Source organism: Bidens hawaiensis, unplaced genomic scaffold, assembly GCF_021521415.1.
Source record: "Bidens hawaiensis isolate Kalapana, Puna unplaced genomic scaffold, B.hawaiensis_p1.1 tig00005935_1, whole genome shotgun sequence".
Taxonomy (NCBI): domain Eukaryota; kingdom Viridiplantae; phylum Streptophyta; class Magnoliopsida; order Asterales; family Asteraceae; genus Bidens; species Bidens hawaiensis.
The window spans coordinates 637,926-652,939 of record NW_027491390.1 but is presented as its reverse complement, the minus strand read 5'-3'; the positions used below and the strand labels follow the sequence as shown (position 1 = coordinate 652,939).

At 34.2% G+C, this 15,014-nt stretch overlaps 1 protein-coding gene across 1 annotated transcript; it reads left to right on the top strand.

Annotated features, from left to right (window-relative positions):
* Positions 1–6,271: 6,271 nt before the first annotated feature.
* LOC143631052 (uncharacterized) lies at positions 6,272–6,820 on the top strand. The gene has a single exon (XM_077099910.1). The coding sequence runs from the start codon at positions 6,272–6,274 to the stop codon at positions 6,818–6,820; it is 549 nt and encodes a 182-aa protein (XP_076956025.1).
* Positions 6,821–15,014: the final 8,194 nt, after the last annotated feature.

Below are 15,014 nucleotides of genomic sequence, written 5' to 3'. Positions count from 1 at the left end.
TCCAAATGAGCCAACATTGTCGTATGAGATTAGCAATGTAGAAAGGTTCATAGCGAACCCAAAGAAATACATAAGCTGGATTAGTGCCTAAACCTTTTAAAACATATTACAATCTTTTGAAACCCGAGATAACCAATGGTGGTGGCGAGTTTACTATAGAATCATTTTGAAAGAAGATAGACCAAGTTTCTGATAGCATTGAAGCAAGTGGATTCAAATTAAGGTTGTTAGAGCATTCTCATATCCAACATCTCATATAATGTGAGGGGGTGTTTTTATAATTTAGAGAGTGATTTAGGGTGTTGTGAGTGAAGAGTTTTTATATTTTAGAAAATGTAGTGATTTTCCTGTATATTTGAAAAGCTACTGTTCACCCCTATATATTTTTTAATATAATTTGAAAGTGGTTGTGAATGAAGGAAAAAGAAATGATAATGATAAATGTATAAAAAAATATTATTTAATTGAAAAAGAAAGAAAAATATAGTATGTTTTAATGTAATTTTAGATTTAAGGATATGAGGTTGAATGAGAATGCTCTTAGGGGAGCTGAAATGGAGAGACCCACACTAGCATTCAAATTTTGAGAGAAATTATAGAGATCGAAAATACCAAAACGACTCCAACTATCCCGATCTGTAATTCTGTCTTTAACTTTCACACAAAACATTTTATTTTTTCTACACACAACTCATAAATTACAAAACTCACATAAATATAAAAAAAAACATACTAAGAATGCTCTTATAGTCTTTAATACTTTGGCCCATAATCCTCCCAAATGTTTATTATACATTATTTTTTCCCATGGCACACACCTTATATTTCTACCCTGATCCTGATTAACGTCCCCCCTAGATGAATTTCCTCCAAACTCCTTCGAGTGTGTTGATGACATAATATATCTACCCGTATTAACTACCCCTAAACTCAAAATTTATTTTTGGAACAACCAACTAAGTAACGTTGGAACTTCGTACGCGGCCCACGTTGGCTAAAGGTCGCTCGAGCCGGCCACTAGTCCAGACGGACAGAGCCCATAGCGGTCTACCTATTGAGGGATTCCCCGGATAAAACCCGACCTCCACGCCCGCCAAACGGCACGACTGCGAGGAGCCGGTAATACCGGGTGAGATCAGGACTCGAACCCTGGCAAGTCAGGGTCATCCCTCATATCTCCCATATAAATTGGTGATAATAAGATTTGAACCCATACCTCTCACTAGTAAAGTGAGTGTTCTACCATTGAGCCACATCAAATTTCCTAAACTCAAAATACATTATTTTAATTTTACTGTATAAACTCAAAATACATTGGGCAATGTTGCTAAACACAAGAGAGCTTGTTTGGTGAATCAACACGTGTTTATCCCCTTCGCCTTTGACACTTTTGGTTTCTTAGCTCCGGATGCCGTGAACCTTTTGAATAGGGTTCAAAAAGTTTTGCAAAGTTTTGCAAAGTTTTGCATAGCTTGTTGCCCGATTACCTGCCACCTCATTGTAAATCGTTTGGATGCTTTTATGATATTAAAAAGACATTCAGTATCTGTATACTACACCGAACCTTACATTTAAAGATTTAAAGCACATACCGGAAGGAAAACACGATACGTTTAACCAAATAATATTTTATATGAATATTGAATTGATTATTATTAATTTTTAAAATTACAAATTTTGTCCTTTTGAATTACATAGATTATGGAATGGGTTTTTTTTTTTTCAAAAATAGTTTCACTATTTGTCCTTTATTTGGATGTTTGTCATGGTTTTTGTCCTTTAAGTTAACCCCCGTTAACTTATCCCGTTAAACAGACCCATGTGCATAAAACTTGATGGGTATAATTGTCTTTTCCCTGCCCTTCTCTTTCATCCTCACTTGTTAACTTGAGATCTTTCTCTCCCTTAAGCCCTCTCCCTCTCTCTCACCTACCACAAACCCACCAACACACCCACACCACAACACCATCGTCACCACCATACCACCATCACCATCGACACTCACCGTCACCGTTACCATCAACCCTCACCACCAGTGTCACACTCCTGTTAGATCTGCCACACTCCGTAGTTTAACTGAAAATAATTAACAACGGAGTTTATTTTCACTTTTGCCACTTTTAACAATGAACACCGTATTTATTTACTTGATCAATATATTATACTATACTCTTTGATATAGCGATGTGGTTCAAATGTAAGGGATGATATATTCACGGGCACGACTCATGACCTATTAATATAGTGGCATTGTGTTTTGTCTTGAAAATGTGATGTTATGGGTTTAGTACAAGGTAAATATAGAATTTTGCTATTAAAGATAAAAATAGGTTTAAGATGGGAAGAAAATTACCAACAAATTATTCTCTTTTCTACTCCTTTTAAGAATGCTGATTTCAATTATTTAAATCAAATGTCAAGTCAAGGTTTGAATGAAAACCTTGACGTTTTTTTACATATCCATTTTTCTTCAACATGAAATCTCGTCACCTGCTATTGTTGAATTCAAGTAATGATATGGTCCTTTTTGACAGTTTACATAAATAAATAATATAACGAAATAATCAATTCGGTTAAGATGAAGACCACAAACAGTTGAAAATTGCAAATATCTTTTTCATCATATTCAAACATGAAATCAAAGAAATAAACCAACTTCAATATATATAAAAATATTTTTCTATAGGCGTGGTCCTTCCTCATTTGTTATACTATTAGTCTATTAAAGATAAGATATTAACATACAGGTATAATGTCACGACAGGTTTTATATATTTTTGAGAACTAAATTAATTTATTACAATTACTTTTAATATTGTCTTGCATGCCCAAGACAAACGAGATCTAGAGTCGGTATTTATATCATTTATTATCACCCATTATTTGATCATGGCTTGTTATGCTATATGTTGTTTAAGACACCTAAGACACATGATAATTGTCATTAGTTGGCATTTAATTATTTTTTCTCTTGCATAAGTTCATCTCATAGTAATTGTTTACAAGCATTTAAGATTTATTGGCTAAATAGTGATGGAGATTTTTAAGATCGACAATTAGTATATGGTAAAAGTAATATGCGTGATACACAATAATACAAGATCATGGGAATCACTCCCAAGGCAAGTTTATCAGGTTTTAGAACAATATACATAAAATTGAGACTTATTGGCAAATCAAATATATGTATACCTCTATAGAGGGAATGAAATTAAATTTTTGCTTGACGTGTGGAGGGATCAAATACCACTGTGCAAACGATTTCCGTTACTATTTCTTAAGGAAATCTCCAAAGCTTATGCGGTGGGAAGTCTTTAATCCAAATGAGCCAACATTGTCGTATGAGATTAGCAATGTAGAAAGGTTCATAGCGAACCCAAAGAAATACATAAGCTGGATTAGTGCCTAAACCTTTTAAAACATATTACAATCTTTTGAAACCCGAGATAACCAATGGTGGTGGCGAGTTTACTATAGAATCATTTTGAAAGAAGATAGACCAAGTTTCTGATAGCATTGAAGCAAGTGGATTCAAATTAAGGTTGTTAGAGCATTCTCATATCCAACATCTCATATAATGTGAGGGGGTGTTTTTATAATTTAGAGAGTGATTTAGGGTGTTGTGAGTGAAGAGTTTTTATATTTTAGAAAATGTAGTGATTTTTCTGTATATTTGAAAAGCTACTGTTCACCCCTATATATTTTTTAATATAATTTGAAAGTGGTTGTGAATGAAGGAAAAAGAAATGATAATGATAAATGTATAAAAAATATTATTTAATTGAAAAAGAAAGAAAAATATAGTATGTTTTAGTGTAATTTTAGATTTAAGGATATGAGGTTGAATGAGAATGCTCTTAGGGGAGCTGAAATGGAGAGACCCACACTAACATTCAAATTTTGAGAGAAATTATAGAGATCGAAAATACCAAAACGACTCTAACTATCCCGATCTGTAATTCTGTCTTTAACTTTCACACAAAACATTTTATTTTTTCTACACACAACTCATAAATTACAAAACTCACATAAATATAAAAAAAACATACTAAGAATGCTCTTATAGTCTTTAATACTTTGGCCCATAATCCTCCCAAATGTTTATTATACATTATTTTTTCCCATGGCACACACCTTATATTTCTACCCTGATTAACGTCCCCCCTAGATGAATTTCCTCCTAACTCCTTCGAGTGTGTTGATGACATAATATATCTACCCGTATTAACTACCCCTAAACTCAAAATTTATTTTTGGAACAACCAACTAAGTAACGTTGGAACTTCGTACGCGGCCCACGTTGGCTAAAGGTCGCTCGAGCCGGCCACTAGTCCAGACGGACGGAGCCCATAGCGGTCTACCTATTGAGGGATTCCCCGGATAAAACCCGACCTCCACGCCCGCCAAACGGCACGACTGCGAGGAGCCGGTAATACCGGGTGAGATCAGGACTCGAACCCTGGCAAGTCAGGGTCATCCCTCATATCTCCCATATAAATTGGTGATAATAAGATTTGAACCCATACCTCTCACTAGTAAAGTGAGTGTTCTACCATTGAGCCACATCAAATTTCCTAAACTCAAAATACATTATTTTAATTTTACTGTATAAACTCAAAATACATTGGGCAAGGTTGCTAAACACGAGAGAGCTTGTTTGGTGAATCAACACGTGTTTATCCCCTTCGCCTTTGACACTTTTGGTTTCTTAGCTCCGGATGCCGTGAACCTTTTGAATAGGGTTCAAAAAGTTTTGCAAAGTTTTGCATAGTAAAGTTTTGCATAGCTTGTTGCCCGATTACCTGTCACCTCATTGTAAATCGTTTGGATGTTTTTATGATATTAAAAAGACATTCAGTATCTGTATACTACACCGAACCTTACATTTAAAGATTTAAAGCACATACCGGAAGGAAAACACGATACGTTTAACCAAATAATATTTTATATGAATATTGAATTGATTATTATTAATTTTTAAAATTACAAATTTTGTCCTTTTGAATTACATAGATTATGGAATGGGTTTTTTTTTTTTCAAAAATAGTTTCACTATTTGTCCTTTATTTGGATGTTTGTCATGGTTTTTGTCCTTTAAGTTAACCCCCGTTAACTTATCCCGTTAAACAGACCCATGTGCATAAAACTTGATGGGTATAATTGTCTTTTCCCTGCCCTTCTCTTTCATCCTCACTTGTTAACTTGAGATCTTTCTCTCCCTTAAGCCCTCTCCCTCTCTCTCTCCTACCACAAACCCACCAACACACCCACACCACAACACCATCGTCACCACCATACCACCATCACCAACGACACTCACCGTCACCGTTACCATCAACCCTCACCACCAGTGTCACACTCCTGTTAGATCTGCCACACTCCGTCATCGTTATGGCTTCCACTGCCGACGGTTCCTTCCAGATCTGCCGACGGCTCCTTCCAGAACTGCCATAAACCCTCAGATTTGCCGACGGCTCACCGTCCCTAACCACCACACTCGACTAGATTCGTGGAGGTGGTGGTGGTTGATGACCCAATTTTTCTTCACTCGGTGTGTGGCAGTGATAAAGTGATTGTTGATGTGGGTGTGGTGTGTATGAAAGAGACAAAGTAGAGAGAGAAATGGTGGACTTAGTGGTGATAATGAAGATCCTTTTGTAGGTCGGATTTTGTGGATAGAAGTGGTGGCGTTGATAGGCGGCGATGGTTGTGGTCACGGGTTGCGGAGGTGGTGTGGTGATGGTAGAGTTTGATGTTGGTGATATTTGGAGAAGATGAAAGTGAGAAAATTTGAGAGAGAGAGAGAGAGTAGTTTTAATCTTTAATGTAGAAGGGACAGGGGGAAGGACGATTATGCCCATCATGTTTTATGCACATGGAGCTGTTTAACGGGATAAGTTAACGGGTGTTAGTTTAAAGGACAAAAATCATGACAAAAATACATATAAAGGATAAAGAGTGAAACTATTTTTAATAAAGGACCCATTCCATAATTTATGTAATTTAAAAGAACAAAATTTATAATTTTTTCTTATTAATTATTAAAGAAATAATAAAAGCAGCTTGATACATGCGTGATGGCCGAAGTATCTACCCCCACACGCCATTGTCTTTCGTGCCCATCAATTAAAAACATATATAATTAATAAAAAATTAAATTTCCTTCATCCTATAAAAACCGTCCCGTCCCTTTGCCACTTCACAAACACCCTTTGTCTCCCACCATTATTATTATTTCCATATTCCCAAAATACCCTTCACCCTTTGCACCATGCAAACACCGACTTCCAATAAACGAGTCCGTTCCGACTCGGACGAGTTAGCAGTTGACTCAGTTGAAGCCAAAAGAATACTCCTTGACATTCTAGATGACTCGGAGGTATCCACCCCGAGTCAAGACCTCGACTCGTTCATGAAAAGCTTCCAAGATGAGATTACTCCGGTACTTGAGTCAACCGAGTCGACTCAGTTAACCGAGTTGACCGAGTTGGCTGAGTCACGAGTTGAGCTTGGGTTTCTGTTGGAGGCTTCAGATGACGAACTGGGTCTGCCACCGAGTGATGCGAACTCAGTGAGTTCATTAGTTGAGAAGACAACCGAGTTGGGTGACTCGGCTGGGCTCAGTGAGTTATGGGGGTTAGATGACCAGATTTCAAGCTATGGGTCTTTTGAGTATGAGTTTGGTTATGGGGATGTGAATGTTAGTAGTGGTTATAGTAACGGTGAATACGTGGCGTTAGATGGACTGTTTGATCATACGGATCTTGGGTTTGGGTCGTCGGAGCTGACGTGGCAGCCGGAGACTTTGCCGGCACAGTGACGGATGGGGATGTTTTAGTTATAACTCCGTTAGATTATTGTAACGTTCTTTTATTTGTTTTTAGTTATAAACTGAAATGCATGTTGGAAAATATATATATACATGTTCTGAAAAATATATTCTCGCTAATTAATATACTTTCGATGATAAAAATATTGAAAATTAAATCTTAACATAAATGACTAAATGAATATTAATAATGTTAGGGGCCGTTTGGTTCGTTCAGATCTTAATGATCTAGATATGAAAAACTTTTGTCTTATTCTACAACATATCTGAGTTTGAATGATTCAGGTGTTTTTCTGTCTGAAATTAAACAGTCTAAAATCTGAATGAATAAGTTATTTCCATCTGAATGGTTCCTTTCAAATGTAAACAAACAACCCCTTAGTATTAATAATTTTTTTTATATACTCGGCAAAAGATGACGCTTACATCGATACAAAAGGCAAGTAGAACCCCAAACGTTTTTTTTTTCTCGCCTGCTTCCCTTATAATTATATTATTATATACATGTGTGTGTGAGAGAGATATATATGTATATATATGGGGCTACAACACCATCACACCTCAAAAACAAAACCCATTCTTTGCTGATTGGAGACCACATGGCGCCAAGCTCCCCAATTTATAGTCCCTCCGCTAAACATAGCGTAAGGTGGTTCCTTACTGAGGAGCTTTAAAGCTCCTCCATGTCATCATCACATAAGAAATGAGGCTTCGAAGCCATTATTCATAACGTCCTGCTATGGTTTAAAGCCTCTTACCACCCCAATATATATATATATATATATATATATATATATATATATATATATATATATATATATTTGTATGTGTTTGTATGAGAGGGAGAGAGAGAGAAAAAGGAGGGCCCACAAATATACCACAAAGGCGCATGTCGTTCCAAAGCACCCCCCCTCACCGCCCCTTAAACCTTGCCCATTGGCGGTGTTCCACGCCCAAGGCAACCCACTTTCGCGCCCATAGCGTAGAGTGTAATGGCAAGCATATCAGACCTTATTAATTATTTACATACATACATAACTTAGAATTAAAACCTAAAAGCCATACAAACATAAGTTGATTTAAACGACCTAGCAATGTACATGTACCGAACGAATAAGTGTTAACTATTCTATGTGAAACATAAAGATAATGAAAAGAAAGGCCAACGTTGGGTGCACCAAACGTATTGATGTTATGTTTGGCATAGTTTCCTCAATTGCCAAATGAAAGTTATTTTTTTCTTTTTCCTTTTTTCTAATGTTTTCAAATTAAAGCTACTCCGTATTACTTAAGGTATGAGGATAGAGAATGAGATTGATCGAGTCGTTATTCAAATTCCATAAAAAGGATACCAAATATCTTGTTCCCTAATTATAACTTTTGTATAAATTTATATTTCTAGGCCAAATAGAGAAAGTGTTCTATAAGTATATGATTACTTTAACTTTTATTAAAACAAATTCGGACTTTAAGAATTAAGAGCATATATTATACACACATGCTGTCGTGCAATTTCTTTTTGAACAACATACTCATACAATTAGGTTTTAGACATCAACAAGAAACCATGTTGTACATATAATAATACATTTTACATAATTATATTTCTTACAAGTATCGTGCTGTGTGATAGAGCGTATGACTCGCATTCCTTCGTCATTAGCCCTTCGTGAAGAAAGTTAAAACTTATCATCGATAAACTTAAACAATGCATAAAACGTCATACGATGATCATCTTCATCAACAATATTGGTCACAAGTGAGCACCCTCTTTTGAGTGCTCCAACGAGACTGATAACTTTTTCTTTATAGTTATTAAAGAAAATGTTGAAAATTTTGAACAAATCCATGCTACAAGTTTAGATCAATATGATGATTGGAATACCCAAACGTACCATAAATTACAAAAAAGGCAAAACAGAGATCAATATTGAAATTTAAACTTACACTTTGTCTTCCTAAAAACACAATAAGTTATTATATATATTCTTGATATTTTATTTGTGTGGTGTATATGAAAAACAAGAAAGAAAAGAGAGTTGATGTTTATTTCACCAAAGATTATTGAGACAAATTGGGGTGAATATTTGGTGGATGTATGATTATAATTAGAACCTAGAAGAAGTTTCTTTATTATTGTTGGGAAAGTCATGTTCATTTACAAGGAAAAAGGGTCAACCAATTACATCTACTTATTGCATTACTTATTTGAAATAATGGTCACTATCAATTCATACAGCAAGGGGAAATATGTAAAAAAATTTTATTATTTTATTTGTTGTTTTTCTGGGAAAAATATGTGTTTTATCATCTATACAATGTGACAAATTATCTAAATTATGGCCTGACTTTTATGTTATTATATCTCATGGAAAATATTTATATGATTAAAATAAACAAACTACTAAATTTCACATGATTCAGTTAAACATATATAAATTTTGATCAAAAAAGTTTGTATTCACCTTTTCTTATTTTCAAACATATGTAAATATAACTTCATTAAATAGGTTTTACCAAAAAAGTAGTTTAATTTCACAAGTTTTGAAAAATCAATAATCACAAAAGGTGAAAAGTAAATGTTTACATCTTTGCCTAATAAAAGAATATTTGAATTTTCATATTATAGTTTAAGAAAATTATATTCTTATTGAGCAAATAATAACTTTTAATTGAACCCGCATATATCAAGAGTTAATTACATAAACGGTCCTTGTTATTTGTCCAAAGTAGCAGCTTTGAGGTCTAACTTCAAAAAGTAGCAAGTTTAAGATTTGTGGTTACGAATTTTGTGCAAGGCCAAGGCACATGGGTTCTTTTCTAATAAAGAAAAACTTTTTCTAGCAACTCTTACAAAACTAAAACCACGTATCGTAAAATTGTTATTTCTTAAACTTAATTATGCCCAAAACTTCAAACTTGTTACTTTTGACAAACCACATGAACACCACATGAATCAATTACGTAATGAACTCTTAGTAGCATTTCATCGTTAAATTATTCTGAGAGGTGTGTTTTGATTACACATTTTTAAGTATGTTTAGGACACCTTTGATGTCTTTGACACAAATGAATATAATATAAGTCACGTTCAACTATCGAGGTTCATAGATTCAATTTACCACCCAAAACCCGTCAATTTAACACAACTAGGCGCGGACCTACCCTTACGGGATGAGGAGGGGGTTGGCTAGAAAAAAAATTTGTTATATATACAATCTAATTCGTGGTGGTCAATTTAAGTGATCAGATTTGTTTGTCATATCAAAATACATATGTTTAAAATTGTTAGATAATATAAAAACTTGTGGTGTGTATTGGGTCGTCGGCACCACTTTCCCAATTGTGAGTCATTGTTACCAACTTGTCAAATGTTTCTTTCATCAATGTTGAAAGTTTCTTGGAGTCTTCTAGAGTGTGTATTGGGTCGTCAACAACACCACTTGTAATTAGTCGTTGCTAGTTGCATTATTTGGTTATGAATTAGGAGATTCATTCATTACGTATCGTTTTCACGTACATAAAGAGAAATATCAAAAGACGTAGTGTTTACATTGGAAAAAAAATTGTAAATGGACAATAAGTTACAAGTTCATGTTGGATGGAAAACTAAGTCATTTAAAAATAGCATTCATAGATCGTGGGGTTATAATATTACTATTTATTACTAGTTGGACATGACTAGCATGTTTGAAATTGAGTTTGAAAAGTACTTATTAGCTTATTTGTGTTTTCAAAAAGCCAATAAGTTAAAATGTATTTGACAATTACAACTTTTTTTTATTTTAGCTTTTTGAAAGAGTTAAAAAAATATTTTTTCAAACGCCCCATATCCTGACTTTTCAAAATTATTTTTTGAAAAAATCAATAAACATTTTTCAAACTCAATCCCAAACATGCTCAGGTAGCTCCACACCATTCGGCGTTAGGAAACCAAAGTATAAAAACATATGGTATAAACATGTGATCCTTGTTAACACACTCTTACTCGTATTTGGTAATTTTGCATAAAGTGACTTTTAAAGAAACCTGATCCATTGTGATTACTACTTTCCAAACGCACAAGAGGGGAAACCCTAGTCAGATCGATACAACTCATGTTTCCTTAGTATGATCTGTCTATCCATCCAAAAACCAAAATGTTAGCCGGTTTGCTAGCGTTAACCTTTCATCCAACATAATAATCAAGAAATTCACAAGGAAAGAGAGAGTTGTTAATTGTACCCTAAATGTTACAAGCTTAATATTTTAATTTTCAATCGTTTAAGAGAAAAGAGAGCTAGAGTTAGTATACCATATTAACATATTTAGTATTTTAAGTAAACAAATTATCTTCTTTATAGTTCACAAATCCAACGTGTGTGTCCTACACAACACTCTTAACGTGGGATATCTACTCCACCTTTCTCCATGGTACCAACACAATCATATAGCTACCGATTCCGTTTTTTTTTATTAGTGCCACGCGATACTCGTGTTTAGTATACGGGTCTGCCCTAAACACACGGTATTTGAAATCGGTTTGATATTTTTTTATACGTTTTTTCATGTTGCCTATTTTATTCTTTCTGCGTTGAGGAGTAGAACCAAGCTGGATTTGGACTTGTTTTATATTATATTTAAATAAATAAGAGGCATGTTTAGTCTCTCAAATATAGTTTAGCTCTATATAAGAAGGTTGACCATGAGCCGGTTTGTTAAACGAGCTCTATGATCTTGATTCGATTAGAATCATGCTTTTATAACTATAGGAACAAATCTGTTTATGTCAAAACATCGAAAGGGTCTCGCTTTGAAATCCATGTTAAAGTGTTAAGCCCAAAGACCGGTTAATTTATATTCTCTGTTGTTGAAGTTGAATATAAATGCACAAACATGCATAAACGTGACAAAGTGGGTCTGTTTTTGTGAATTATGAAGTTAATAAACAATAATAGCCCATGCTTCAAGAATTGGCAGAGGCAAAATGTTCAACTTGTAAGACTCATTCAAGAGCACCATGCTCATTTATTCGGGGTCAGTATAAGAACCTGTTATCAAGAAATTTATAGAACTACGTCAATATCATGCTAACTAGTAGAGTCAGGTTACATAAGTGACCTTCAAAAGGGTTAAGAGACAAAAAACCACTTGAAAATGAAAATGCATTTGAACATGAGACCTCTCTTAGAGTGAATCAATCGCTTACCAGTGCGCATCCCGCTTGGCGGTTACATTATGTGTCCTTGATGCCGATGAGATTGTGTTCTTGATTCAAAGTGAAAACTACGGAACTTGTAATAAGTTATCTTTAATCTCAAATCAAGCGAGTCAAATAAAAAAATTAATCTAAAAATAAAACTTTACAAATGTAGTTGTGAGTCCCTAAAAAGGGTCTATTTTAGTAATATTTTTTTTGAAATATGTCCCGTATAGAACTATACATGGTCTATATGGGCGGGGTATAGCCCACGTATAGCCATATACGGGACGTATATGGGGTATCTGGTGTCTAAGAAACCTCAAATACAATCAACATATTATCTATGTACCAAAAGTAATTAAAAAATTAAACGTGACCTTGGTTTTGCTAGCAAGACGTTAATTCTGAATTCTGATAATTACATGCAATGTCAGTCAACTGGTCAAGTGGCCCAGCAACTTTTTGAATCCAACACCTGTCTCAAGATCCACATGCATAGGACCACCATCACTTGATTCACTATTCACTTCTACAGTCCGGTTATATACAAGGTCAACCGATCCCACTGTTTTAATGTAACTATATTACTGATTTTGACTATTTTTATACATTTGAGTGTGTTTTTTTAACCCATCAAAAGAGCAAATTTGTTTCGGAAAACAATAAGCCCAATAACTCTCCTATCCTATCAATTAATATCCATTTTATTAAATATAAAAAGCCCAAAATCTCTACTCACTAAGCCCACTTAAAAGCCCATGTTTTTCATTTAGACGACAAACACAAAGAGTGAAAGAGGCAGTGCATAACTACAAATAGTGGCACATATGTGAAGATGCTAGGGTTGTTCATGAGCCGAGCCGAGCCGAACCGATCGAAGGCTTGCTCGTTGCTTGGCTCGTTTACACCCGAACCAAACCGAACGGCTGGAATTCGAACCGAGCGAAAACCAAAACGAGCCAAAATCGAATCTAGCATTTTTTGATTGAACATCAAGAAATTTTGAGCATTATTTATTTCTTTTTCATTTAAAAATTTTCAATAAAAAACAAATTTGAAGGTTGTATATAATATATTTTTTAGAAATAAATTAGTGGTTTTTAGACAGACGTGTAATAGATTATAAATTTTTATTAAAAATAAGTTTGAAATGAGATATAATGATCATGTAAATAAACTTTTACTAGTAGGGGTGAGCAATAACCGATCGTTAACCGAAACCGAACCGAAAACCGACGAAACCAAACCGATATAACCGAAAACCGAATTAACCGAAATTAACTGAACCGAACCGAACTCTTCATTTTTTAATATTTTCAAGCCTTTTTTCCCTCTATTTCATGTATTATATTTATTAATAGTTTAATACTATCATTTTCATGCATTTATATCTCCATTTCATGTACTAATATCTGAATTTCATATATTTATACATTCATTTCATGTAGTTATGGATTCATTTCATGTATTTAAACATTCATTTCATTTATTTTTAAACAAAATTTTAGCTCAAATTTGATATTGGTTATTAACCAAAATTAACCGAACCGAACCGATAACCGATCGGTTAGGTTGGGTTATTGCTAATAACCGAACCGAACCGAACCGTGCACACCTCTAACTTTTAGTATTCTAAAAACTTGAAGCGAACAAATAAAACTATAAAATTGACAGAATATGAAAAATTTTAAAAGGTAAAAATAAATGTAAGCTTACATTTTTGTGTTTTGTCTATATATTTATATATTTAATTATATATAATATAAATAAAAAACATTCGAGCCAAACCGAACCGAGCAGACCTTTGCTCGTTGCTTGCCTCGTTTACAAACCGAACCGAGCAGAGCGGCTTGTTTTCAATCGAGCGAAAAACGAGCGAGCATTTTCCGAGCAATTTTCGAGCGAGCGGCGAGCGAGTTCGAGCGACGAGCGGTTTGGACGGCCCTAGAAGATGCTAACCTTAAGTTACATAAAAGAAAATTGAGGAACCACAAAATATGATGGCCTAAACGAGTCGCTTACTTGTCAAAGCCCATGAGTCGCCCTTGGGTAGAATGATATTTTATTATTTTTGAGTTCGATTCAAATAACGAATACAATAAACAACTTAGTATTAAGACTAAAAGGTTAAAAACGCCCTTACCATCGCGCCCCGCAAGCCAATGGTGCCTTATGTGGCTATCATAAACAAGGGTGTCAACATACAACACATAGTCTAACAAAATACCAGTGAGTTGTATTAACAAAGTTCCACTCAAGTTAAAATTTGTAAGACTGATCTATTCTATAGTATTGGAAAAGCCATTAAGTTAAAACTTTTAATCGGAGATAAATAGGGGCCACTAAAAGTTTTTGATCTAAAGTCTACACAAAAAAATTTGCCTCGAGCTTAAACTGGTACGGCGTTATAAACCGGTATTACGAATAATACCAACTGTTAAAATTACAAACCGTTTGCCCAACTTACCGGCCTTAGAGAAACAAAAGTCAGAAAGGGAATGATCGTGAGTGGTGACTAGTGACGGCTAAGAAAGATAGAGTGATAATGTTTTAGGAATTTATGGTATAGGATAACTTATAATATATATCTATCTATAATATATATAAACGAAGACATAAAAATCCTAAGTGTCGCGATGTGGTCGCTCCCCATTTTTTTGGAGTCACCAGATTTGCTTGATTTTTAAATGGAGGCTTCTCATGCATTTGACCCGAATTAATGGGTATGAGTCTTATCAAACCCAGATATTCCTTAAACGGGTTATATCATCTCATTAAATTAAAAATTATTCTCACCAAATTATTGATGTAAAAATTCTATAAAATTGAATATAATAAAAATTAATATCTTATTTATTTTAATAAAAGATATATATATATATTATTTAAATTAAAAACCAATTCGATTATAAAAATATAAATGGGTCTTGAGTCTCATCAAAACCATGAGTATATTATTAACTTTCATAAATATTATTTATAATTAAAAAACCAATTTTGTAG

What these genes read in the sequence shown, in the direction of transcription:
- LOC143631052 (XM_077099910.1), top strand. Translation starts at nt 6,272, where the DNA reads ATGCAAACACCGACTTCCAATAAACGAGTCCGTTCCGACTCGGACGAG.